General features: G+C 38.6%; 1 protein-coding gene and 1 long non-coding RNA gene across 4 annotated transcripts in view; one reads left to right on the top strand and one right to left on the bottom strand.

Moving 5' to 3' along the window:
• The first annotated feature begins 328 nt into the window (after window positions 1-328).
• LOC122463177 lies at window positions 329-10,353 on the top strand. The gene is made up of 4 exons (XR_006286281.1): window positions 329-1,380; window positions 3,032-3,162; window positions 4,545-4,661; window positions 7,619-10,353. It is a non-coding gene; the product is annotated as an uncharacterized LOC122463177 (long non-coding RNA).
• Window positions 4,065-24,771, bottom strand: part of FOXN1 (forkhead box N1) — a 54,372-nt gene continuing 33,665 nt past the window's right edge. For 2 of the 3 annotated variants that reach the window (XM_043530968.1, XM_043530970.1), the window contains 5 exons: window positions 20,969-21,096; window positions 19,633-19,729; window positions 11,946-12,153; window positions 10,771-11,301; window positions 7,930-8,198 (listed from right to left, as the gene is read on the bottom strand). In XM_043530968.1, coding sequence (XP_043386903.1) covers window positions 7,930-8,198; window positions 10,771-11,301; window positions 11,946-12,153; window positions 19,633-19,729; window positions 20,969-21,096 — 1,233 coding nt within the window. Of the gene's footprint in view, window positions 8,199-10,770; window positions 11,302-11,945; window positions 12,154-19,632; window positions 19,730-20,968; window positions 21,097-24,771 lie in introns of all 3 variants that reach the window. The other variant, XM_043530969.1, reaches the window with a different exon arrangement.

Here is a 24,771-nt window from a genome sequence, read left to right as displayed (position 1 = left end):
GACTGCTGAATTGGAATTAATTTGCAAACTGGACACCATTACGTTGGGCTTGAATAAAGAGTGGGAGTGGATGTGTCATTAAACAAAGTAAAACTATTTCCCCATGTTTATTCTCCCCCCCCACCCCCCCCTTCCTCAGACATTCTTGTCAACTGCTGGAAATGGCCCATCTTGATTATCACTACAAAAGGTGTTTTTGGTTTGTTTGTTTTTTTTCCTCTCTCTTTCTGGTAATAGCTCACTTTACCTGATCACTCTCGTTACAGTGTGTATGATAACACCCATTGTTTCATGTTCTCTGTGTATATAAAATCTCCCCACTGTATTTTCCACTGCATGCATCCGATGAAGTGAGCTGTAGCTCATGAAAGCTTATGCTTAAATAAATTTGTTATATTCTAAGGTGCCACAAGTCCTCCTTTTTTGGGGAGTTATTTGTGTAAATCTCCCATTATTAGTGGGAGAATTAAAACTGTTAGGCCTTAGCCATATCAGGTTTTCAACTAACAACGGAAACACCTAGAATAGATGCTGTTTACACCAGTGCAGCATAATTTGCACTCATGGAATTTACACTAGGGTACAAATCATTGTATTGCACAAATCATGTTGCATCAGTGTAAACCAATTCTGTGTTAGGAATTTGCACTGGTGCAGCTACATCAGTGGAAGAAATGCCAGTATAAATTTTACTGAACGCAGACCTAGGGGAATATCTAAACTAATCTTATTTTCTGAAGCGTTCTTATGTTTCTATAAGTGTATCATCCTATATGCAGCATATATGTTCAGATGTGCTGAACAAACTTGTGTCAATTTTATGGATGCTGTATGTGAAGCATGTTATTCAAGTGTAAATATTTGGTGCAAGTAAGTATTTACTAATACAGGAAAACAGGTGAGTGAGAAAGTAAACAGCACTCAGTAATAAAAATAAATATATACAAAAACGTATTCTTCACTAGCCTGCCAATAGGTCAGAGGGCCAAAGAAAGTTCTCCCATTTTCAATTTAGGGCCAGATTCTAATACCCTTACTCATGATAACTAGTACCTTAATAAGCAACTCGTCTCACTGAAGTCTGCTATTACTTTTGGAGTAAGGTACTAAATGTATGACAAAACAAACTGTGGCATTATAAAATTCCTTCCCATTCCTTTTCTAATCAGAGACCAAAGCCTTAAAGAAGGGGATCTTTATTTGAAGAAGACATAGTTTCATCTCCTTCAGAGCCTGGCCCCATACTAACATTCACTATGGAAGAAATATACACTTGAAAATGTATTTAATTAAAACATTATCTTTCTCTTCTCTTTAACCCCTTTAGCTGATATCACATCGAGTCCCAAGCATTTATAGTATCCAACAAAACGAAGTAATGTACGTGGTTATACCCTTAATAAGTGTTTTATTAATTTTGAGTCTAATAAAATATTGTGGGTTTAAATTTGGTTTTGCAAGCAGCTCAAAAGTAGTTTAGATTTAAAATGTGAAATTTTACTTCCCATTAATCTATAATGAGCATTAGTACTTCTTGACATTCTGTTAAAATGGCTAAATTATTGAGGTTTAAAAAGTGGCTACAGTACATATTCAGTAACCGCTGTTCAAAGCAATATTTATTACACATCAACTCATTTCACATAGGCTGTCAACAACTGGCGGTAACTTTTGGTCAGTAATGAGGGTCTTTATCCCATTGCTTATTATATCACCTGTGTGGTCCATTCAACAATTTAAACATTAAATTTTGCAGGAGAATTCAGAGATTTATAAAACTATAGGGGAAAATAAGATCACGCACTTTAAAATGCCTTGACATTGGTCTCATTCCTGTCGATTTTGATTAATTGTGAGTCAGAATTATTTGTGTATCTTGCCACAGTTACCACTCTTCACACAGGCAAATACTCCTTCCTCTTTTTCCATATGGCAAGAAATGTCTAGGTTCAAATTGTATGCATTTTAGCTGCCTTAACAGAAGAATCCATTAGTTCAGAGTAGAACTTCTTCAATCTTCCAATTATATTACTGAGTTGAGGGAAGCAGGGACAAGACAAATGGTCTGTTTCCCTCTTGAGCTTGTAAACAGCTTCTTTTTATTTGTCGTAGCCTAGGAATTGTCAGAAAGTCAGCAAACACTCATTTAATAGTATTTATTATTTTTGGTATGCAGTAGCTAAGTACAAGTGTTTGAGCACAGGTATAAAATAATCTTATTCAAGTATTACAAAAAAAATGGAAACATTAATATTGATTAATTGAATCAACTGCTCATGTGGTGGGATTTGATGGGTAGTTTTTGAAAGCACTTACAAACCAATTGTGCTTTTGAGTGTCAAGGATTGTGTACAGAGAAAAATATTCAAGATACATGAAACAACATTAACTTGCCAGTTTAAAATTTTGTCTATTTTCATAATATATGTTGACCAGATACTGTGGTTTATATATAGCACAGGTATTTGAGTGAGATGCAAAGACTGTTAATTGAAAATATCCTAGAAAGTGGATAGTGACAATAAAACAGGTGTCTGTTCCTCAGATGAGATTGTAGTTTTACAAATGAAAAAAGGGAAATGTATGGGTGGCAGCCTCCTTTAGCCATAATTCTTGTAAAGTTAAAAGCTCAGGGAATTTTGAAAAATTAAGAAATTGGAAAAATGTTGTTAGCACCAAAATAAACTGGCATTTAGGCAAGATTATAAAGTTTAAATCAGGCATTTAAAACAGACCATTTAAAAAACATACTAAACTTTTACATGCAAATGCTTCCTACTCATACCATTGGAGAAGGAAACCGTGAGCAATTCCTTTTGTTGTCTAGTCAGGTATTTGTGATGCTAAGTACACTTAGATTTCTAGAAGACTACTCTTTTTTCCCCTGAAAAATTGGTATCTACAAAATACATTTGGTCCACGTTGACTAGTGAGCAAACACCACTAGTCATGGACTGGGAAAAATATGGAATTTATATTGTCCCTTCAGCCCCCCCCCCCCCCCTTAATTTCCTAGAAAATTTCTTTACAGAAGACACTAAAGTAGAATTGCCACCTCTGGAAAATCTTAAGTCCACATACGGCACATCATAAGCTGTGGTTCCATTATTAAGCGTTTGAAGAAAAGAGAGTCTACTTATACTGGGCTGCATCACATCAGAGGTAATATTAAAAAAAAAAAAAATTAAAACCAAATAGTACTGAGGTGGGAACTATACCTTCTCTGATTTTTTAAAAACTTTTTTTTTTAATAATTGCTCTACATTTCTGGTTTGTAGTATCTGTGTGTGATGAGAGAATCCCATGTCAATGGAACTTTCCCAGCTACCAGAGTCACAAACTCTGAACTGCAACAAAATATATGTTATGCTAGAAAAAACAAGTTACAATTTGGAAGAGTGGTCAATTTCAAATTAGTTAATAGTTTACAGTCTTTTTTTCCCCCCAACATTATTCTTTATAGTATGAGAAAAAACATATAATCAATTGTAATTTTGCATAATATACAACCACTTTAACACTGAAATACATTGGATAAAACATTAAGGTGCTTACAATAAATATTTTTATATAAACAGATTGTAGCAAAGATAACTTACTTTAGTGAGGCCATAATGCATCAAAGTAGTCATCACAAAAAATTTACAAGGAAAACATAAAACAAAAAGCGTTTTTTCTTTTGCTTTTAATATACCTATTCATTCTTTGGAAAATTTATTCTATCACCCAGAAAGTGTGGAATACTGCTAGACGTACAAGAAAACTACTGAATATACTGCAGCAACAAGCACAATAGCCACGTGGACTTAATACATTGTGCATTTGAGAGGAGGATTTGGCCCACTAAATCCAAATCTAACAGTTCACAATGTGTGTGTGAATTGTTGTGCCCACATGTTGAAAAGTTTAACACAGAAATTGAACTTAGTTTTACCATAATTGAATTTGGAGCCTTTACAATTGACATTTAATGCACTGCTGGCAATTTCCAGCCACTGTTGCCCTTAACTAATTTATCATTTTAAAAAAAAAATCTTCATACGCAGTGTTTTTTGGGATTTTTTCAATCATAAATAGATTTTTATTACAATTTGTCTTTCCTATGCAGAATGATAGGGCTATACTTTTAGTACCTCTGTTGTTTGTTCTTTTAGATACTTTATTATATATTATCTTGGAAAAAAAACCTCTGTAAAATGTAAAATATTGGAAAGATTGTTAGTTTTGTAGGGCTTGATCTAGCAAACACCTGTGTAGTACTTTTTGCTGGCCATAATCCCATTGAACTCAAATGAAGTAGTGAACATTACCGCTGGAATTTTCAAAGAAGCCTAAAGAAGTTAGGCACCCAACTCTTATTGAAAGTCAGTATGATTTGTCCATCTGACTCCCTTAGGCCCATTTGAAAATCTCAGCCTACACCAACTAGTAAGTGTATAAGTTTGGGCCCTCAGATACTTAGGCTTTGATCATGAAACGCTATTAGAGCGTGTGACTTACTGATATGAGCTAAATTACACACATGATTATTAAATGGTTTGCAGGATCAGGGTTTATGGTCTTAATCCTACAATGTTTTGCACTGGCACAGCTTTGCAATGTCTCATTGAAGTAAATGGGACACCATACAGACACAAGGATCTGAGCAAGCTGATCTTTTGGTAAGGTCAAGGCCTATATGATTTTTATTTTGTGAATATGTATAATAGATTACTTCAAATTTAATACTGAAAAGTAACATTATTTGCTAAATAAACTTTATTTTAAACATGCCCTTTACTGAGCCATTGTCTTTGCTCTCAAAATGTAATTGAGTCTGCATCTCCCCTTGCCCTCAAAAGATAAATGGAACAGTTGCATGCGTATCTGCTCAGTTACATTCAGCAAAATTTCTAACTATGAATTGCCAGGACCCTGGAAATTAAACAGGCATTTAAAAACTGAATTAACCATATTCTCTATAAGGTGCTTTCTTAGGTAAACTAAGAAAGTGAATAACTCTCGTTTCTGAATTTTCAGTGGTTTCTAAATCTGTTAGAAGTTTGAAAATAAAATGTCTTTCTACAATATTTAACCTTTTAATTCAGGCAAATATGGATTTATCTCCCCATGCCTGCTCAGTGTTTCATGATGATTGTTTTTCTGTCACTGTTATCAGTGATGTTACCACAACTCAAGGAATTGTGTTAGCTAAGTACTACTGTAGAACCTGCAGAAGGAGCACAAGAGCATCACAATTATGTGTGTGGTGTGAATTTTTAAAGTGATGGATATAGTAATGTATGCTTTTCAAATGGATATTTAGAATAATGTATCACCTTTAAAGATTCGGATTTGGCAGCTTCAAGACAGAGTAATTTTCTTACCCAAATTACGTTTTGGCCTATTTTAACCCTGGAAGGGGAGAATGACAGGACAGATTAATCAAAGTCCAGAAAACTCTAGGCCTTAATCCTGCGAACTCCAAAGCATGTGTATAACTTTATTTAAGTGAGTAGCCCCATTTATGTCACAGGACTACTTGCATTAATAAAGTTACACATGTGCTTAAGTGTTTGCAGAATTGGCGACTTAATTTAGAAATCTGTAGAGCTCCAGAATTAAGTAGGTCAAATTTTGAAGCTAAACTGTTTGGCAGTGCTTCTCTAAGCAGAAAATACTTCCAGTTCTTTTTTCTCTGATGCTGTGAGCACAAATACGGTGACATTCCAGCAGCTTTTAATACAAGTTATAACTTTTCCCCCAAAACTTAATTTCCGTTTTAGTGCAGTGAATTGAATACACAAACTGTTGAATGGAATGCACAAAAAGTGCTGCAACATAGCTCTTCCTGAGTATAAACAATCTATCATAATTTGTGCTACGAGCCAATACCATTTGGTATAATGTATTTCTAGTAAGATGTAAAGAAGCTCCATTAGACAAGTAGTACTCAATTTTGCATAGCACAAAAGCTACTCTGTCATCCAATAGAACGGCAGAGAGCCACAATATAATTCTGCAAAAAGAAAAGGAGTACTTGTGGCACCTTAGAGACTAACAAATTAATTTGAGCATAAGCTTTCGTCACAAAAGCTTATGCTCAAATTAATTTGTTAGTCTCTAAGGTGCCACAAGTACTCCTTTTCTTTTTGCGGATACAGACTAACACGGCTGCTACTCTGAAATATAATTCTGGAGAGAAGTTCTCACATTGTGATGAGATTAGAGTTGTTGCATTGAAGTGGCCCTGCCTTCACACTGGTGAAACCTCATGGTGCAGACATCACAATACTATGTCAAGACATTGTCCCACAATTTATTCTGTGCCTTTCTGCAGCTCCTTTTGATGCAACAGTTTTTCTTTCCCCTCACACCTCTATTTCCTGCCAGCTATTAACAAAGGAGTAACGAACCCTTCAGTTTTTCTCCTATCATCCTTGTTTGGATGGTCAAGATGGCATCCTGCCAGCTCTGGTACATTTACCTAGCACTCCCCATTCTGCCTTGTATGTTGGGCAGCTTGGCAAGCTCTCCTGTATTTCTCACTCTACTCTCTTTGCCTGTGAGTAGGTAGAGTAAGAGGCATGTCAGTCAAACCTGTGGACTCCCTGATAGGACCATAAAGAGTCTCTTTAGGAAGGCTTTGGCGTCAGGGGTTTTCGACTTGAGGTCTGTGGACCTTTGGGGTTCTGCAGACTATGTCTAAGATTTCCAAAGGGGTCTGCACCTCCATAAAAAATTTTTAAGGGTCTGCAAATGAAAAAAGGTTGAAAACCACTGCACTAGACCATCCAGATGCAAAATTTATATAGCACTTAATTTGAAATAGGTGTGTTATTCCATGAGACAAAGGTGGTTTCACTTACTATGGATATTATTTTTCTGACATAATCATCCACAAAGGATTATGATTTGGTATTCTGTCCAGACCATTCCTCTACATACAAAAATTGTTCCCTGGTATTTTCTGCCGCTCTGTTTTTCCTCTTCCAGAATCAGGTCTAGCTATTTTAAAATACAATTTCTGTCTCATTTGAAATGATTTGAAAAGTTCTTGACACCATACTTTTAATAACCATTTCAAATCCTATATTAATAGAAAGTATCCAATAAAAAGGTACTTAACAAAAATATTGTGGCTGGTTCTCTGTGTTTGTTCTTCAATATCTTGATTCAAAGGTTGTGTAATACCTCTACCTCCTCAGCCCATCTGGATAAAAATAGGGACTAAATATGAATAATTTTCCAGCCACATAAAAATTCTACTAAATTGTTGGTTTTATTTTTAAAAAAAGGTTTTGATTTCTTTTTAAACCCAGTAAAATGTGTGAAACTTCCTGCTACAGTGTATTTATTGCTTTTTGTTTTAATTTGTCAGGAGGCTAATCCTCTTATAGTTTTTGCATAGTTTGCAGTATATGTGTGTCTTTCTGCCAAACTCCAAACTTTCTTTTGAGGAGGTTGTGAAAATGTTTTTAATATGTACATTTTCTGTAGTGGTCTGCCGCAGAAGTTGTGGACATCACTAACTTCAGAAAAGTGTTTGGAGAAGATTTTATTTCTGTATGCCTTGACTTACGCATTAAGTTGTAAGTATCTTTCATAAAAATATTTGACAGTTGTTTCTTTTCTCCAGGTGCTAATTTGGTTTATGAAAATATAAAAGATGGATGGCTTGATTAAGCTGTTAATGGCTGTATTGGTCAACATCACTTTGTCTTTAAGCTAGTGAACCATATATTTTTCAACATTTAAAAAAATACGCTACCAGTAGTATTAGAGCGGTCTTGAATTTCCTGCAGCCCAGTTCTGGGAAAAAAAGATAGTTCTCATTCAAATGGACACAGTTCTGATTTATTTTACCTGAAGGTGCTAAGAGTAAGTAAAACAGTGTGACTGTTAAGACTGTTTTGGGACAAAAATAATGTAACTGGGTTGTTTTGTGGTTCACACTAGTGCTATAGGCTTGGATCCAGAATTATTCAAGTAGGCTGTGGACACTGTATCCAATTCCATAAAGGCAGAGTAAAGCGTAGTGAGTTGTAAGTCAGGTAAGCTGCTATGCGGATTGCTATTCTGGGTGGTGAGGTTATTGCTGCTGTTACTATCCATCTGATAGTGAGAAGGGAAGCACTGAGAGGATATTGGGGATGTTGAAATGAGAACCAAGGGATCCACAGCCAGGCTGTCATCTTTCAGTTCTTCCCAAAGATTTCCTATAACAAAAAACAAAACCAACACACTGATGTAGTCTTTGGCTTTCGTGTGTGTGTGTGTGTGTTTGCTTTTGTTTCTTTTTCTTTTAAGAGTGAGTCCACTCTTGGTGCATCATGTCTACTGCTGAGCACTTGTGAGATAAAACAGACAGCAAGAACTGTTTTACATCATCAGCTGACAAATTCACATTCAGCGGCATGTATACTTTCATTTAAAACGCATTTCTAGCACATATTGTCACGAACATGCCTTTGAAAATGTGAACTGATGAATTTTCAACTATACCTAGCAACAGCTTTTAAAAGTGCAAACTGCCCCCCCCATTCATCTCAGCAGGGTGTTGATTTTTCAACTAATGATGATGCTTTGAGTATGTCTACACTTTAAGATTTGGGGTGTGATTCCTAGCTTGAGGAGACATACATTAGCTCTAATGAAACTAAGGCTTGGTCTACGCTAGCAACTTTTGTCGGTATAACTATGTCGCCTGGGATGTGGAAAACCACATCCTTGAGTGACAACATAGTTCTACTGACCTATAGACAGTGTTACGCCAATGGGAGGTTGATTACCTATGCCAGTGGGAGAAGCCCTCTCATTGGCTTAGGTAGCATCTTCACTTGCGCCACTGCAGCCTTGTAAGTGTAGATAGGCCCTTAAAATCAGGTGTAGCTGCAGCCTGGCAAGTGATGGGAAGAGCTAGCATGGGTGGAAATCATGCCCTCAGCTCAGTGTAGACAAAACTGCAGTGGGACAGACTTTCAGATAATGTTGGTGCACAATTGTGTGCTTAATCTGCACATGGAGTTTACTGCAGTTATGTGGTCAAATCAAGTAACGGCATGTATAAATGGTCAAATAAGCAAACTTCAGAAATGCTTCTTGTCCTGAAGATGTACACTGCCATTTCTCACTGAATGATGCAGAACACAAAGGTGACACTAACTAGAAGTTTAGCTACTGCATGAGGGCCACATTCTCTGCTCACTTTTTGTGGGAGACTTTCTGTGGATATGGGGGAGCGTATCTCCCTAAACTTGTAAGCACGGTTTATGCATCATAATGTGAAATATAATTTACCCCTCTTCCTAGAATAAGTTTGACATACTGCATGTAAATGAAGACAGAATTTGCCTTAAGTTTGTGAGATGTTTGACAACTTAACAAGTCCCATTTATTAGACAGTGAACCCCAAACCCAAGGCCAGATCATTTTGTAGAATAAAACAGGCCATAGAGTAGAGAAAGGGAAGTAATTTAAGATGGAATGGCTGAAAAATCTGTGCAACAGCAGGGCTGGTGCTTGGTGGCATCATGCCAGGGGGGTCAGAGGTACAGAGTGCAGGGAACACAAATATGTGCATACACAAAATAAGATATTTAGAAAGGTTGAGGAGCCAAGAGAGAGGCATGAACTGTTGAATTTTGTATTTGGAAAGGTGCAGAATGGTGCACTTAAAAATCCACCTTTTAGTCATCAGCAACTAAAGGAGAAATCTATACCCTACAGGGTTTTTTGACCATTTGGAGATGGTCTGGCAGCTTCTGATACCATTGTTCCCTGTTCCCTTAGATCTTGTTGTCAATGGAGCTGGAACAATATTTTGCACCAGTGCCTTGCCGTAATAATGATGTGCACTCAACCCTATTGGATCCACAGGCTTGCACTGTGCCTCTTCCATTTCTACTGCTGCATTCTGTTTTTGTTGTATTTCCATGAGGATGTTTGGTATGCCTCTTGTCCCCTGCAGCTGGGCAAAACCTACCCTTCCTATGGCATGATCCAGCAGGAGCTGTACAGCCTCTAAGCTGGAGATTTTTCACCTAACTTTGGCTCTTCCACTGATCATTATTTTTGCAGTGGCAGGGTGATTTGGGCCTTGAGCACTATATCTAGTCCAAGGAAGATTTGTTTGGCTGAGAACAGGAGCTCTGATGTCTGCAATACACAATCATTTCAGCAAACTTTACCAAGTGTAGGAGGTCAGTGAAGTGATCACTCAAACATCTGTGGTAAATTGTATACAGAGTAAGTTGCATTTTTTTTAAATTTTTTTTAGCAAAAAACTGGAAGAGGATTGTAACAATAATGGTGAATGCAACCAAAAATTATGTACCATGCACTCAAATAAAAACATGTTTTCTTGTTCTCATGTGATATTGTATCTGACATTCATCTAATAACTATGTCTAGGATACTTTTTACTTAGGAAATATGTGTGATGAGGTGGAGGGCTACATTTGACATATTGCATTACAGTATTTAGGGACCACAGAGTTTGCAGGGAGTAAACCATTTTCCAAGTTCTGGTTCTAAATTATGTCTTCTCTAGGTAACAGTCTCTATAAGTAATATTAAGTTCTATACTGCATGAGATAATGAATCTTAGTGAACTGCTTTTCTCTGGGTGTGGAAAGGACAAGTAGCCCAAGAAAAGAACTAATGGTCACTTGTCTAGTCATTGCTTTTTCATGCATGCAAGGAGAAAAGGAGATTTCTTCTATGGTTAGTTCTTGATATCATAAGTGTACAAATAGCAAATAAACATTTAGTGGAATATCAGGCACTTACCTTGGAGATCAAAGTCAATCAGGGAAGGGTTAAGAGCATCAATATCATTGCTCATGTCTGCTTCTTGCATGAGTGTGTCCTGCATTGTCCTGGCTGTGGAGTGCTCTGTCAACATCTTCATACCATGTATGGGAGGGGTCTGGGCTGGCAAGGGTGAGTCTTGGGTGGTGCTAGGTTGTGCTCTGAGTTCAATTTGAGTATCTGCAGAAGGGAAGATGCTCTGAGGGATACCAGGTGATTGTTGCATTAAGGTAGGTGAGATCTGAGGGAAAACCTGTGGTGATGTATAACATGGAGTTTGGTGCCCTCCAAGCAAACTTGGTAGTGGGTTCTTGGCACGTAGAGGTCCTGTTGTGTGAATGGTGTGTAAAGGCTGTTGGATATTAGACGACAGGGATGGCTCAGACAGAGAATGGGGCTGGACTGACATCTGTCTGGAAACTGCTGAACTTGCCACACCAGTTGGATTGCAGGACACGGTTGAAGATCTTAGTTTTTCAGCCTTGTCTCCTATCAATGTGTCAAGTTCTTCTAAAAGACAAAAACAGAACAAAACCAAATTACAATTTGATGTAGTACTGTTAATGCCTACCCAACATTGAGCTTGTGAGTCTGCCTAGGTTGCAACTGGAATTTTAAGTGTTGCTCAGAAAATGAAAACGAGATGAAAATGCCAATCTTAAAACAGCAATGAAATTGGTATCTAGTGTGGAAACACAGACCCAGGGAGTACCCATAAATCTCAAGTGAGTATTTCATAAAGTAATTTTTTTTATTTAAAGATGGGATAGTCGCATGCTAAATAACCCCAAGTTTTATTCCTCAGTGCTTAACTCTGTCTCTTTTATATCAAAGATTAGACAGATGTCAAGGGAGATACATCTTTCACTGAAATGATAGGGAATATACCTCTAAGCTCCAGAGTGCCTTTTGATCTGTAGCATTATGAATATTTGGAAGTCTCTCAGCAAAAACAGCTGTTACTCTAGCTCTAATCCTACATTTCTGTGCTGCCAACCATTTAATAAGCAAGAGGTCTTGGACATGGATCATGTCCTTTCCCAGCACCCAAATCCTCCTCTATTGCTTGATTCTCAAAATATTTATACCGCCTGCTGCGAAGAAGGGTTATGTGGATCACTGTTTGAGAACTAATGCGCTAGCATATTACTAACCTGGCTTTGCCATACTCTTCCTCACAGCAACTGGATCTTTCCTCTTCCATTTCTGAAGCTCTTCCTGCATCTTATCAATTTTGGCTGGATTCAGTGCCCACAAACAGCCTTTCCGAGAAGAGCCACCTGACTTGTTTTCAACTTTCTCAAAGCATTTGTTCAAGGATAAGTTATGGCGTACAGAGTTCTTCCAACCATCTGGAGCTGTCTGGAAAAACAAATTCAAACTAAGAAGTGAACTGGAAGATAGATTCCCAAATATATCTCTACGGTGTCTCCAGTTCTCTGCTGAAAGGATAGCTTTGTGTATTGTTAATGAAGGTAAAGAACTGCTAACACACAGTGGTTTGAAAGAGAGGCTGCCCAAAGAAATTAGAGCTGGAAAAGGGCCAATAGTTCAGATCTATTCATGTCCCAAAGGGACTTTCACAAGATTGTTTCTAGGCATGTATTTGCCTATGCTTTGTTTGACCAGTTTAGTTTTCAAAGATCCCAGCAATGATTCTTTCACCACTTCCCTTAAGAATTTGTTCCACAATCTTATGTAGAACTCACTGTCAGGAACATTTTTCTGATAGGAACTTTTCAAGAGTAGAAACTTACGATTACTCATGCCCATTCTCAAGCCGATTTTTTTATGAAGAGTAGTTACATGATAATGTCCAGTATTTTACAATGGATGAAAAGAACGGTTGGATTCTTAATGATCACATATGGTCAGACAGAACCTCTCTTTTACCCAAAGGCCTTCCTTCTAGAAGCACAACATCCTTTACCCATCCAAGAGATGCTCAGTTCTACTTATCGTAAGTGGGGCATTGGTTCAGTACTGATTCACAGAGAATAATGTCACATGTGGAGGGTATGTTCCAAAGACCATTGAAGTCAATGGAAAGACCTCCATTGACGCCAGTGGACTTTCAGTTAGGCGTATTATCACTTCCTGCAGCACCCTCAGTTTTGTTTTTTTTTTAGTTTTGTTTTGTTTTTTTGGGGTCTGCTGTTCTAGTACTGTCCAGCTCTTCTTCATGAGATTTGCAAGTTCATAGCTCAAAGCAGTAAGGCTGCGTGCCAGATCAAAAGGCTGAGACTAGAATAAACCCATGACTTTTCACATGGCTGTACCTAGCACTGACAAAGAAGTTTGCCCTTCATTTTGTTTAACATTTTAAAGTGCTTTTGAAATCATATTTAGGTAGAGATTTTGGCTGATAATAGTTGTGTTGCTTCTTCTTTTTGGATTACAAGGACAATATGCTAGAGGTTAGCAGTGATGGAAAAACATGACATTTTAAGATGCAAGGAAGTCTATGAGACAGTCACCAAGTTCCAACTAGCAGTTTTTGCACAGGAGTGGCCACTGGAGCATTCAATAGTGAGCTTACAAAAATCAAAAGAAGAATTAACTATACAAAGAAGGTGCATCTTTAGTCCACTTCAGAACATCTAGAAAAAATTCAAGCAAATAACCAAATGGCTACACATTACTTGGACTTCGCCTGAGTGTCACAATAGACATCAAATAGGACTTAGCATGTTACTGTGGGTGTAATTTTGTGTGTTAGCAAATTGTATAACTATTAGGCTGAGTCAGAAGTCTTCCAGATGAGACAAAACAGTTCCCGCACACCTGACTACTGTCTTTTTTTCACCTTTATTTTTAAGGCAATTGTTGAAATTGGGAGGTTCTTAGTTTGAACAATACATATAATTGTTTCAATAAAATAACACCCTCCCCTCCCTGCCGTTTTTATTCAAGCACTCTCTGATCAGTGAGATAAAAACCGTTCCCTCCTTGCCCTGAGGGAAAATTTTGCACTTAATCACAAAGACTCGGAGAGAGTAGAAGGAAAAAACCTACAGTAGAAGCAGATTTTTCTCCATTGTATAGGCCTAGAAATGCAAAACAAGAAGAAACATTTCTATCTGACATTGATTTTACTTACAGGTATAACTTCACATACTGGATTTTTTTCATCACTGTCTATTTAGAACTGAAGTTTGAAAAGAGAAGTGGATTCATCTTCCTTTTCCAGGCCAGAGTTTTTCATGTTGGAGACTTAGTCATCCCAGAAATCAGCTTTTGTTTTGTCTTTGTTACTTGATATCAACTGTGAAAAAGTGTTTTTTAGGGGGCATCGTTGCATATTTCCATGAGGGATATACACAGTAAAACTTTGCTGAGAGATATTTAACTGGTAACTGATCTGGAATATGGTTATTGGAACTAATTAGCACTGTTCTCTTTTACTCTGTAAAAGTTTTGCTTTTGTTTGTTAGTTTTATTATACCACTGGTTTCTGTTTTTTGGAGACCTGGATTCAACAGTTATTTAAAATTTGTATATAACCCACCCGTTAAGCATCACTCTTACTTCTCTAAACCACTTCTGTACATTTTGGATTCATCTCTGCATCCTTATTCCCACAGTCCTGAATCACCTCTTGCTCTCCTTCACCTAGCAAGGGAACATAGTGATTTATATGTGAGGCATCAGTATTCATCTACTGCTTTCTAAAGCAGGAATATTTATTTGCATGGGCCATTGGCATCAAAAGCCTCCTACGTCAATCTCTGATACGTGTTACTTTCCCACTCTTGGCTTGGTAGGTACTACATGATAATGCTAGGTTTCAGAGTAACAGCCGTGTTAGTCTGTATTCGCAAAAAGAAAAGGAGTACTTGTGGCACCTTAGAGACTAACCAGTTTATTTGAGCATAAGCTTTCGTGAGCTGAGCTGTAGCTCATGAAAGCTTATGCTCAAATAAATTGGTTAGTCTCTAAGGTGCCACAAGTACTTCTTTTCTTTTTACATGATAATGCTGTCTGCTTTATTTACTGCACCGGGGCCAAAACCTATATTAGCTCATTGCCAGTTGGGCATAATCTTAAAAAAAGGTGCTCAATGCATAATGGTGGAACTCAACCTGAGACACTCAGCTGTAAGATGATAGATGCAGCCATTAGCCCCTTTGCTCAGCCTTCTTCCTCAGTCACTATAGAACCAATAAAAAATAAAGAACATGCAGCTTCACATATGCCTGTCAGCTAGCAACTCAAATGATCCTTTCCCCAAAAGTTCTGTGCTTGTGGAGAGGAAACAAGAAATTGATGTTGAAAACAGGCTTTGCACTCAGCATATTATAAAGGAAGATTATTATTATTATTAACGCTGGTAGGCATGAAGCCATTTTCTGTGCAACAACTATGGATAACTTTTTTCACTCTCTCATCCTCTGAATATCAGAGTTTGAAAATGAAACCCTTCTATACAAGATGTGCACACTTGTGCATATGCCCTGGCTGATCCATGTTCAGAATATGCTTCATATAAATTGCTCAGGGTAAGCTGACAGACTTATCTATGAGAGAGAGAGTAGTGTAAGAAAAAAATCTTTCTTTGCCTTAATTTTTAACCTCTTTTTAAAACTTCTTGTTGATACAAATTAAGTTCCCTCTAGATTCTCAAATCTCACAAACATGGACATTTTTCACACAAAAAGCTGTCCTGCTTATTTGGTGGGTTTGTGACATTTGCCTAGTATTAAAGATGACCGGCAAAGGAATTTTTAAAAATGGGGCTCGTGCCCAATTTTTCCCTTATGATGTATAATGAAGGCCTGAAAGATTTGTGGGGGAGGAGGGTTGTTAGTTTTGTTTTGCTTGTATCAGGAATCTAAAATTTGGTTTTCCTTAGCTTTGTTGGAGGACAGCTGAGTGGTATAAGGATTATTTACTGAGTATCCTTGACACCTTAATTGAATGGGTGAGGGTGTTGGATCTTTAACAAGGGCTTCTTTTATTCAAAATATTAATTAGTGACAGAGGTTAAATAGATGTTAACAAAAACAAAAAAACTGTGTGTTAACCAATCTGAAAAAAATCCATTCCCTTCTTAATAGCTCATCTTTCACTTTCTTGGCTCATGTGACATCACCATTTTATTAGTTCATCAGTCATCAGAGTCTTCAGGGTGAGTGAGGACTTTAATTCTAATGTTAAAAAACAAGCAGAAAAACTGAGCTGTCTTTATTTACCACAAAGCAGCAAATGGGGAAGAAGCCCAATTTTGTTCCACTTTGCAGGTCATCTTTAAGTTGATGCCAACCAATTCCAAATATAAACAATAAAGATGTTCCCCTTACATCCAGTGTATACTTGATAGTGAATGATATAGCTTTTTAAAAAGCAGAACATGAGATTTTTATTTCTAGCCCTATAAATGAAAGATTATATGTCTGCCCTGTCCCTACCTAGTAAGGATAATTAATGTTTCTGCTCAGCAGTAGAGAAAGTAGGGAGTGGCATATGCTTCCCAGAGGTTTTCAGAAAGGGTGGGGCACATGCTTTGAAATAATTTTAGGAACATCTAAAACAAAAAAGTATTAGTAAGAGGACCGGCTCTGAAGAGTGATGCCAGGTGATGAATTGGTTCTGACATCAAGATCTCAAAGATGCTTGTCAGGGAAAATCCAACGCTTTACCCAGTTCAGTTGTCAGAATGGTCCAACAATGTGTTAATGATTCATCTTCTCTTGGTAACTGTTTTTTTTTAAGTTAAGACTTTTCTTGTCCAGTATTAACGAGCTTTGATCACCAAAGCTGCTGTTCTACAGTTGAAACCTGGTAACTATCTGGCTCCTGTCTCACACCGAGCAGTATGGTGGGAGGGAGTGTGGAATTTAAGAGAGGGAAAATACCTTGTGTTATGATCCCATCAGACCACAAACTTTTCTAACCTCTCACACCACTGGTGGTATTTTTATCTCCAATTTATATATACATAAACTAATGTTACTCTGCACAGACCCATTGATCCTGACCGCCTCTTGAAGTTTAAAGAGTTTTATGATCTTGCAAAACTCTTTCTTTTTAAATCTGGCTCTCAAGAGAAGGGAGAGGTACTTCAAAGAGAAATTCCACTTTAGCTGTGTGAATGTTTTTTAGTACGTAGGAGTTGGATTGCTCTGTTTCAACTAGAAATGAGACTGTTGCATCATAGAAATTGCATTTGCTGTGGCAGTGAGTAGAAGTTAATTTGACTGGGCTTGTGTCATCTAATATCTCCCAGCAAGATCCCATGTGCATTTGTACTATATGGTTTCTCCCCAACTGTAATTGCTTCCCCACCCCTTGGCTCCATGTTCTGGTAACTACTGAGTGATTTTTGATAGAAAAAACAAAAACGATTTTTGTGTGACTGCTGAGGATAACATATAAACGGAACTACTCCACAAGGATCTTGAGGAAGACTTCCAAAGAGAGCAAATAGTTCAATAGGGCAGTAACCTATCGTATGGTGGATGACTCTGGTAATTTTATAGATTAGATAGAGCTATGGCTGATTGCCCAAAAGTAAAAGATACAGTTCTTTTGTTTTCAGTTTATTTTAAGGATGTTTGGGATGAAATTATGGAATTTAGTTGACTATAAAACTAAGGTGCAAAAAGATTCTTCTTGCAAAATGTGTGATTGTCCCAGAAGTACCCTCTGTCATTTTACTGATAGCACACTTTGGATTGATTGGAGGAGGAGAACCTCATTCTCATTGTGGTTTTTAAGTGACTTAAGTGAGGGGACACAAGGATATGAGTAAAGAACTGTTCACACTCCAGGGAGTTGACATCTTGTGGAGTTATGAATGGGAGGGAAAGGTATCAGAAATAGCACTTTCTCTCTGACTGTTACTGGAGTGGGGAATTGATGCTCAAAGGCTGTAGGGGAATATATGCAGAAAAATGTGTTTAAGGAAAGGATGGATGTTTCGCTGCTATTTTACACTATATCAGGAACACATTCAAGGGGCAGGAACAGGAAGAAGGACTTAGTGGAGCAAGGTTCTCCCACTCCTAAGAATTCTATGTATTTATGCTGGTAATAGCAGCATTGGGACTGGAGCAGCTTCTTTTATTAATCTGGTGTGAAGCATAAGGCATTGTAACTTCAAACTAGTGAATAAATACAGGAGTGTTTATGGTTATGTTTATAAAATGTATATTTTTATATGTTTTTAATAAACTGACTTTTTGATTTGAAATGTACTGATTTTATTCTTCAAGAAAATAATATAGTCCTCAAATAAAGATGCAATACTTGGCTTTAGATCACACAATTTGTGCATTGTGCCATGAGGCATCATAGTTTAGCATGCTATTAATTCATGTACCTGTTCATGTACCTGGTGTTAAAAATAAGGGGAAGGCAACTGTCATTTTATCAGAGAACACATTCAAGACTCTGAATTACTCCTTGATTTGGAGCAGCATATTTTGTCTAACTTTTAGATTCTTTGTGATTTGCCTTAAAACCAAAAAAAACCAAAACACTTTTCCAGGTCACTGTCATGTTGTTTAATTTCCTGTTTGTTTTTGGCGAAATATCTGAATCCCTTGTGACATAATAGTATAAAATAAGAGTGCATGTTGCATTAAACTCTATTATAAAGATGCTGGTGGGGATTGACTCGGGACTAATGCTGTGACAGCAAGTCTAATGCCAGCCCTACCAACCCCATTAAAACGGGGTCGCAACCCACTTTGGGGTCCTGCTCCACAGTTTGAGAACCGCTGTGCCTATACAATACCCATCCCTTCTGCATAGGCCTAGGGTAGTATGTTGAGTACACACTAGACTCCTGGACTAGGCAGAGGTTCCAAACTTTTTTTTTTTTTTTGGCTGTATCCCCCTTCGGAGATTCGTGTCCTATGCGCCCCCTCCCATCTGCCATGGAAGACAGGAGAGCGGTAGCCCAGGCATCTAAACTTGCAGTGCTGGGGAGAGAGGGAGGAAGGGGTTGAGTTGCATGGAAAGATGCAGGGGGTGGCGGGTGCTGGGTGCCTGCAGGAAATAGGGAGGCAGGGGCATTCCTGGTTCGTTGCCCTCCTTTTTCCCCAATGCACACCTCTGTCTGAAGCGGTTTATTTTAATGACTATATCATAGAATCATAGAATATCAGGGTTGGAAGGGACCTCAGGAGGTCATCTAGTCCAACCCCCTGCTCAAAGCAGAACCAATCCCCAATTTTTACCCTAGATCCCAAATGGCCCCCTCAAGGATTGAACTCACAACCCTGTGTTTAGCAGGCCAATGCTCAAACCACTGAGCTACCCCTCCCCCCCAGCTGCCTCCCGTTCTTATCTGCTGCTCCAGTGAGACCATTTTGCAGCTGCCACGGAGACTCTGCCTCCTTTGTGCTGCTGCTTTCCAACAGCATGAAGCTACAGCCTACAACAAGACCCACCAGGCACGCACCAAATCTGGCTCCCCTGCAGTGCAGGTGCTCAAGGCTGTCTACCTGACCTGAACTTGAGCAGAGCCCCCTCCCTGAGCACAGTGAAGTGTTGGCTACAGCCTCCTAATGGTGTCACTAGATGGGGCCTGTGGTGGCCTGCAAGATGCAGCTGAGTTGGAAGTGTCCGTGCTCTGTGCTGCTTGTGGCCCCTGATAACCACAGTGTGTTTACACTTCCCTCCACCTCACCTCCCCACTCCCACCCCAGTTTGAAAACCAAAGGGCTAGGAGATGTATACTATGTCAATGGTTAGATATTATTTTTATATTCTAACAAGCAAACTATCCATTTCAGTAGAATGGACCTGGTCTCTTACCCTGTGCTGACAGGCAGATCTCAAGGAAATGGGGAAGCAGAAAGGTATTGAAAGCAATTTTTAAAATGATGAGCTCACCTTAAAGTAAGGAAAGTGTTCCGTCATGAAATTGTAAATCTCACTGACCGGGAGACTCCCTGTTTTGCTGTTTTTGAGCGCCATGAAGATCAGGATGCTTTGGGAACAAAGAAGAAACAATGACCTTTACTGATAGCTTCACATTTCAGCCTGTCTTATTTGATTTCTCAGTAATAGAAAAAAAGACAGAACTTTACAGCATGTGCAACTCCTTTGTTTGATCTTCCCTGTAATAAGATGAATCCTGGTGATTCTAAAGGCTGCATGAGGCTGTTACAAGTAATTCCCTGGCTATCGGTTATGTTGTATAAGGATTTCAGCGGTAACTGTTGCCATACACATAAAGGGTCTAACTTCCGTTGAGTTACATTAGTGTAAAACCAGTGTAATGAAGTGTAGGATCAGGTCCAAGGTTTTCAAACTTAGTTTGGTGGGTCTTGCCAGTGCATGTATTTTGTTAACACTGAGCTCAAATGTGTAGGCTGCTAAAGACTCCATGGGGAATGTCAGACTGACAATGACAAAGGGCTTAAACTTGAGGTTAACTTGTAGTAGTTTACTTTGGCAAACTGTCATCTGGAGAAGAGTTCCCACTAGGGTCTTTGCTATTGATTTTATGTGGATGGCACACACACACTGGAATGGGCGGCAGTGTAAAGCCCTAATACAGGTTATATGGTCACCAAAGGAGCTCATGCGTGCAGGACAGCTAGATTTATTTCAAATACTCCAGGACAATGGGGACTGAGAAGACTCTGGAGGCAGCACTAGTGCCATAGGGTTTAGTTTCACTGAAAAAGCAGATGGTACAAGAGTGAAAAAAAAGCCCATACGTTACAAGGAAAACACTCTAACTTCATAGAAAACATTGCTTACCAGCTGTTTCTTGTGTTTCCAAAAAGAGCGTGTGTGTGTGTGAGACATATTCCCTGTCTTTCCCATTCATTGCCCACATTCAGCAGAAAAGAATTAGCATTATTTCATACCCTGGAAAAGACCATCGGTTGCCAGGAGCCCCATATTCGTGAGATAACAAACACATAATTTAATATTATATATTTTATATATTAAAACTGAAGAGTGTGTATGTGCACACACAAACACACACACATACTGCAGTTTTTTATTTACATGCTCAAAAGTGTGTGAAGTGTTTGTGAACTCCTTTCCATATGATTTTCTCTCTATCTTTGCTCCAGAATCTAGGACATTTCATGATTCATAAGTTTCAGACAAATGGGAGCAAGCACTATGTTGCAAATTCTGTATTGCGGTCTAAATAGCATGGTTCCCCTAACTTTTAGACTTGGGAAAAAAAAAACAGGTAGTTAGTTACCTGTAGGAGTAGATGGGTTTAGGAAACAGAGGCTGCTGGGATTCTTGACTCCCTTGAGGAGCGATTCTCTGGTAAGGATAGTGTGATGAGGTAATATAGGTTACAGGATAACTGCCTCCTGAGGAATACTGACAACATGAAAAAAGACAAGTTAATTGACTTAAAAGAAAAAGAAGCAAGAAACTCCCAGAAACTGTCTTTATTAATAGTAGCAATAAACTTATTTCGGAGGATACCTTCCACCAACCCAATATGGCACTACACAGAAAAATAAAATATTGCATTAACTATTAGATTTAAAAAAAACCAAAACAGCATGAAATACTTCAAACAATAAAATACACCATGAAAGACTAAAACTCTAAAATAAGACAAAAGATTAAAGCTACTAAAAAAACCTCTGGGGATAAGAAAGAATGTTTTTTAAAAGTGGAGATGAGATAAACTAAGACAGAAGCCCAATGGTGCAAATTCATTCTGCGCCATAGGAATAAGCACAACAAAGCCTTCCTTGCTTGCTGACTAAATTTAGTCATGATGATGCAACTTCTAAAGAATGAGTGGTGTCAGAGTACACATGAAAACAAATAAATCCTAAAATAAGGAAAGCATCTTCTTCCGCAACCCTGAGAGAAACGTCAGGCAATTCATTTGTCCAGTCAGTAGCAGCCTAGGAACATGAAACTGAGCTTCTTTTTGAGACTTGAACTCTGAGCATTGTAAATAATTGAATCAATGGCCATTCTATTTTGATGATATTGCTGTAACAAAATTATGCAAATTGGACATGGGAAAACAAACTGCCATTAATAGGTCCCATCTAGTTTATTGCGTAGTACATGCAGGAGTATTCTCAGTTGCACACCTTTTAATGCTTTATCCTGTCTCCTTTCAAAAGTCCCATGCTATGAGGTTTTAACTGCTTCCCTTGGGAGATTATTCTACAGTTTAACAGCTCTCACTGTCAGGAAATTTTTCTTAATATTTAGCTTATATTTCTCTTTTCTTAATTTTATCCTATCCTTACTAATTAATATCTCGTTGGACCAATAATTTCCCTTGCTCCTTGTTTACACACTTTGAATATTTGCCAATAGGTATCATGTCCCCTCAAGCTATACTTTTAATGGTTCAATTCCTCCAGTTTCCTCGTAACTTCAGTTGCTTTTCTCTGAATTCCCTCCTGTTTGCCAGAGCCTTTTTTGTTCTGAGCTGCCCAGAACTGAATGCATTATTCCAGGTGCAATCTCCCCAGAACCATATAGAGAAACATACTGAACATATGAACTTGTTTGTGACAGTGGCAAACAAGAGTGAAAGAAACAGGACATAGAGAACTTCTCCACTTTCCTGTGTCCTGCTCCAGTAACAGACATACTGGGCAAAGATACAGCCCTTGGAACTACCGTAAGTTACACCTCCAAAGGTGTCTGACTTGCCCTCCTGGGTTCAAAGTTGTTACCAGGGTAGAGAACTGGGCGTTTATACAGTAATTTTGATTTTATTGGTTTCAGTGGCTCTTTGGAAGCAAAGGAGACTGAAATGGAAATGACTGTGATGTCATTACCAAAAGCAAGAACGGTGTGTTTTAAAGATTATTTCTGTTTTATTGGTTTCATTGCTCCTTCTTGAGGGACTGGCGGCTGGGGAAGGGTCCAGTATGATGGGCTTGTACTGGTTATGACATGGCATAACTGGCATGAAAGGTCTCCATGTTTTATGGTGGGTGGGTGACTTCAGTAAGAGCTGCATGTCTGCTATTACTTTCAGGTCAATAAGAAGGTGTTTCCTTATGAGTCTTTTTCTATCTTGTGCCCATTAAAGGGGAAGGGGAGACCATTTTATCTTACTGGCAGAATTAATGAGGGAGCTGACCTCTCACCTCTATATTGAGATGTGAGGCACGAGTTGGACAGCCTTCTGTCTGGCTAAAGGCCCCATTTGCTTGTGTTCCATTTTTAGCAAGCCAAATTGCTCTGCTCCAGTTAAGGTTTGCAGGGTAAAGCTTTGGTGGTGGTTCTGCTCTGCTGAAGACTGACTGCATTTCATTACAATAGTATTTCTCCCAAACTTTGTATCATATGCGGCACTCACACTTTAGTGTCTGGTGCTGGACAGTAATTCTACCTATTGCAGCCTCCGCTGCTCATGCCTGTCATTTTCATCTCTGGGCACTAGCATATATTGCCATTACCTTTATCATATTAACTTAAAAAGGGAAATGCTGAAAATTATAATAGCAACCTGCTACATGTGAGAGTTTTGTCACAGTGCCAGCCTACAGGTGGATGGAGACTTCCTTTCATGTAGTGCTTGTTGTGTCTTGCCCAGCTACTCCCTTCTTGTCTTGCTCAGCGACTCCCTTCTGTGTTTCAGAGGTTACACTGTAGTTTTTTTTTAAAATCCAGTTAATGCCAACATGTAGTAACAATATTGGCGTCAAGTCAACACTGGAAAGGGATGGGGTATCTGCCTTCGTAGGAAATAAAGAACATGAAGAGAATGTACAGATTAATTAGCAGCCAAAATGGTATTTCTGCTAAAGTTACATGCAGTGTGTGGCTGTATATTTAAATGATGTGGAGGCAGAATGGTGCCATGGCAGCAGGCTGAAATCTGATTTTACTGTCTATATAGCTGCTTCATAGCTGCTTTCATTGTAAGTCTGGTTTTGGACTCACTCCACAAAAAAGGAATGTTCACTTCAACACTGATAGATTCGGACTACCAATGGATGGAGCAATTTTTCTACTAAATTTGAGGTTAATCAGGCAAAGGTCTCATGAATTATGAAACCAAAAAAGAGCTGTTGGTGAGAATTAAAAAAAAATAATTTAATGCTTTTTTTGCTACTTTATAGCTTAAAAAAAGAAGTCACATAGAGAAATTATGGTTTGCTGAACTCTTCAGGTTGAAACAAGTTTGGAGAACCAAAGAGAAAATTATTTTAAAAGTTATTAAGATTTAAAATTGTAATATCAACCTAGCTTGTTGGGAACTGAGGAGCTAATTTTGGCTAGTTGGTGGCTCCAATGAGATACAGCAGCATGCTAGGGAGTGCCATTGTGCCTTAGCCAGGTTTCTTATACATAGCCAGGGTAGAAGAAACACTTCTGTTCTCTCTGTCATCTTTCCCAAGGCTTCTGTTTTCCCAAATCCTCCCTGTATATATTAAGCTCCTGCACACTTCCTAAGGTCTGTTGGAAGGGTATTCAGCTCCTGCACACTATAGGATGTCTGCAGGGTGTGGCAGTTGGGGGCTGCAGAGAACAGGAGTCTTGGGGAGGGCTGGGGAAAAGATATGGTGGGCAATGCCCCAGTCCTGTGGACCTCCAGAGGTCTGTAGGAGAGGACAAACCTCCACATTGTTAATTAATAGAATTTCGGTAGTGCCCAGAGACCCCAGCCAGAACTGGAGCCCCATTGTGCAGGGTGTTGTACAAACATGCAGTAAACGACAGTCTCTGTCCTGAAAGAGCTTATAATCTAATTAACTACAAAGGGTAATAGGTAGGTACAGAACATAATGGAGGGAGTGGAGGCAGAGGGAAGACAAGGGTAATAGTAATAGGAACACATGGTTTCATAGATTTGCTATCTGCAAGACTGTGTACCTCAGGAGGCTCACTAAACCCTCTCTCCACCTGAGCCTTAGGAATCTCACAGGTGCCATCCCTGACCACCTCCTACCACACCTTAATAGGTTTGTTCCTTCCTACAGAGCCTGCCAAGGGGTGTTGATGCACTGATGAACTTCTCAAGGCTTGTGAGGATGTGGCTGGGGTGGGGATACCCATCCCCCT

The sequence above is a fragment of the Chelonia mydas genome, chromosome 17 (assembly GCF_015237465.2).
Source record: "Chelonia mydas isolate rCheMyd1 chromosome 17, rCheMyd1.pri.v2, whole genome shotgun sequence".
Lineage (NCBI taxonomy): Eukaryota > Metazoa > Chordata > Testudines > Cheloniidae > Chelonia > Chelonia mydas.
This window is presented reverse-complemented; position numbering and strand designations above follow the sequence as displayed.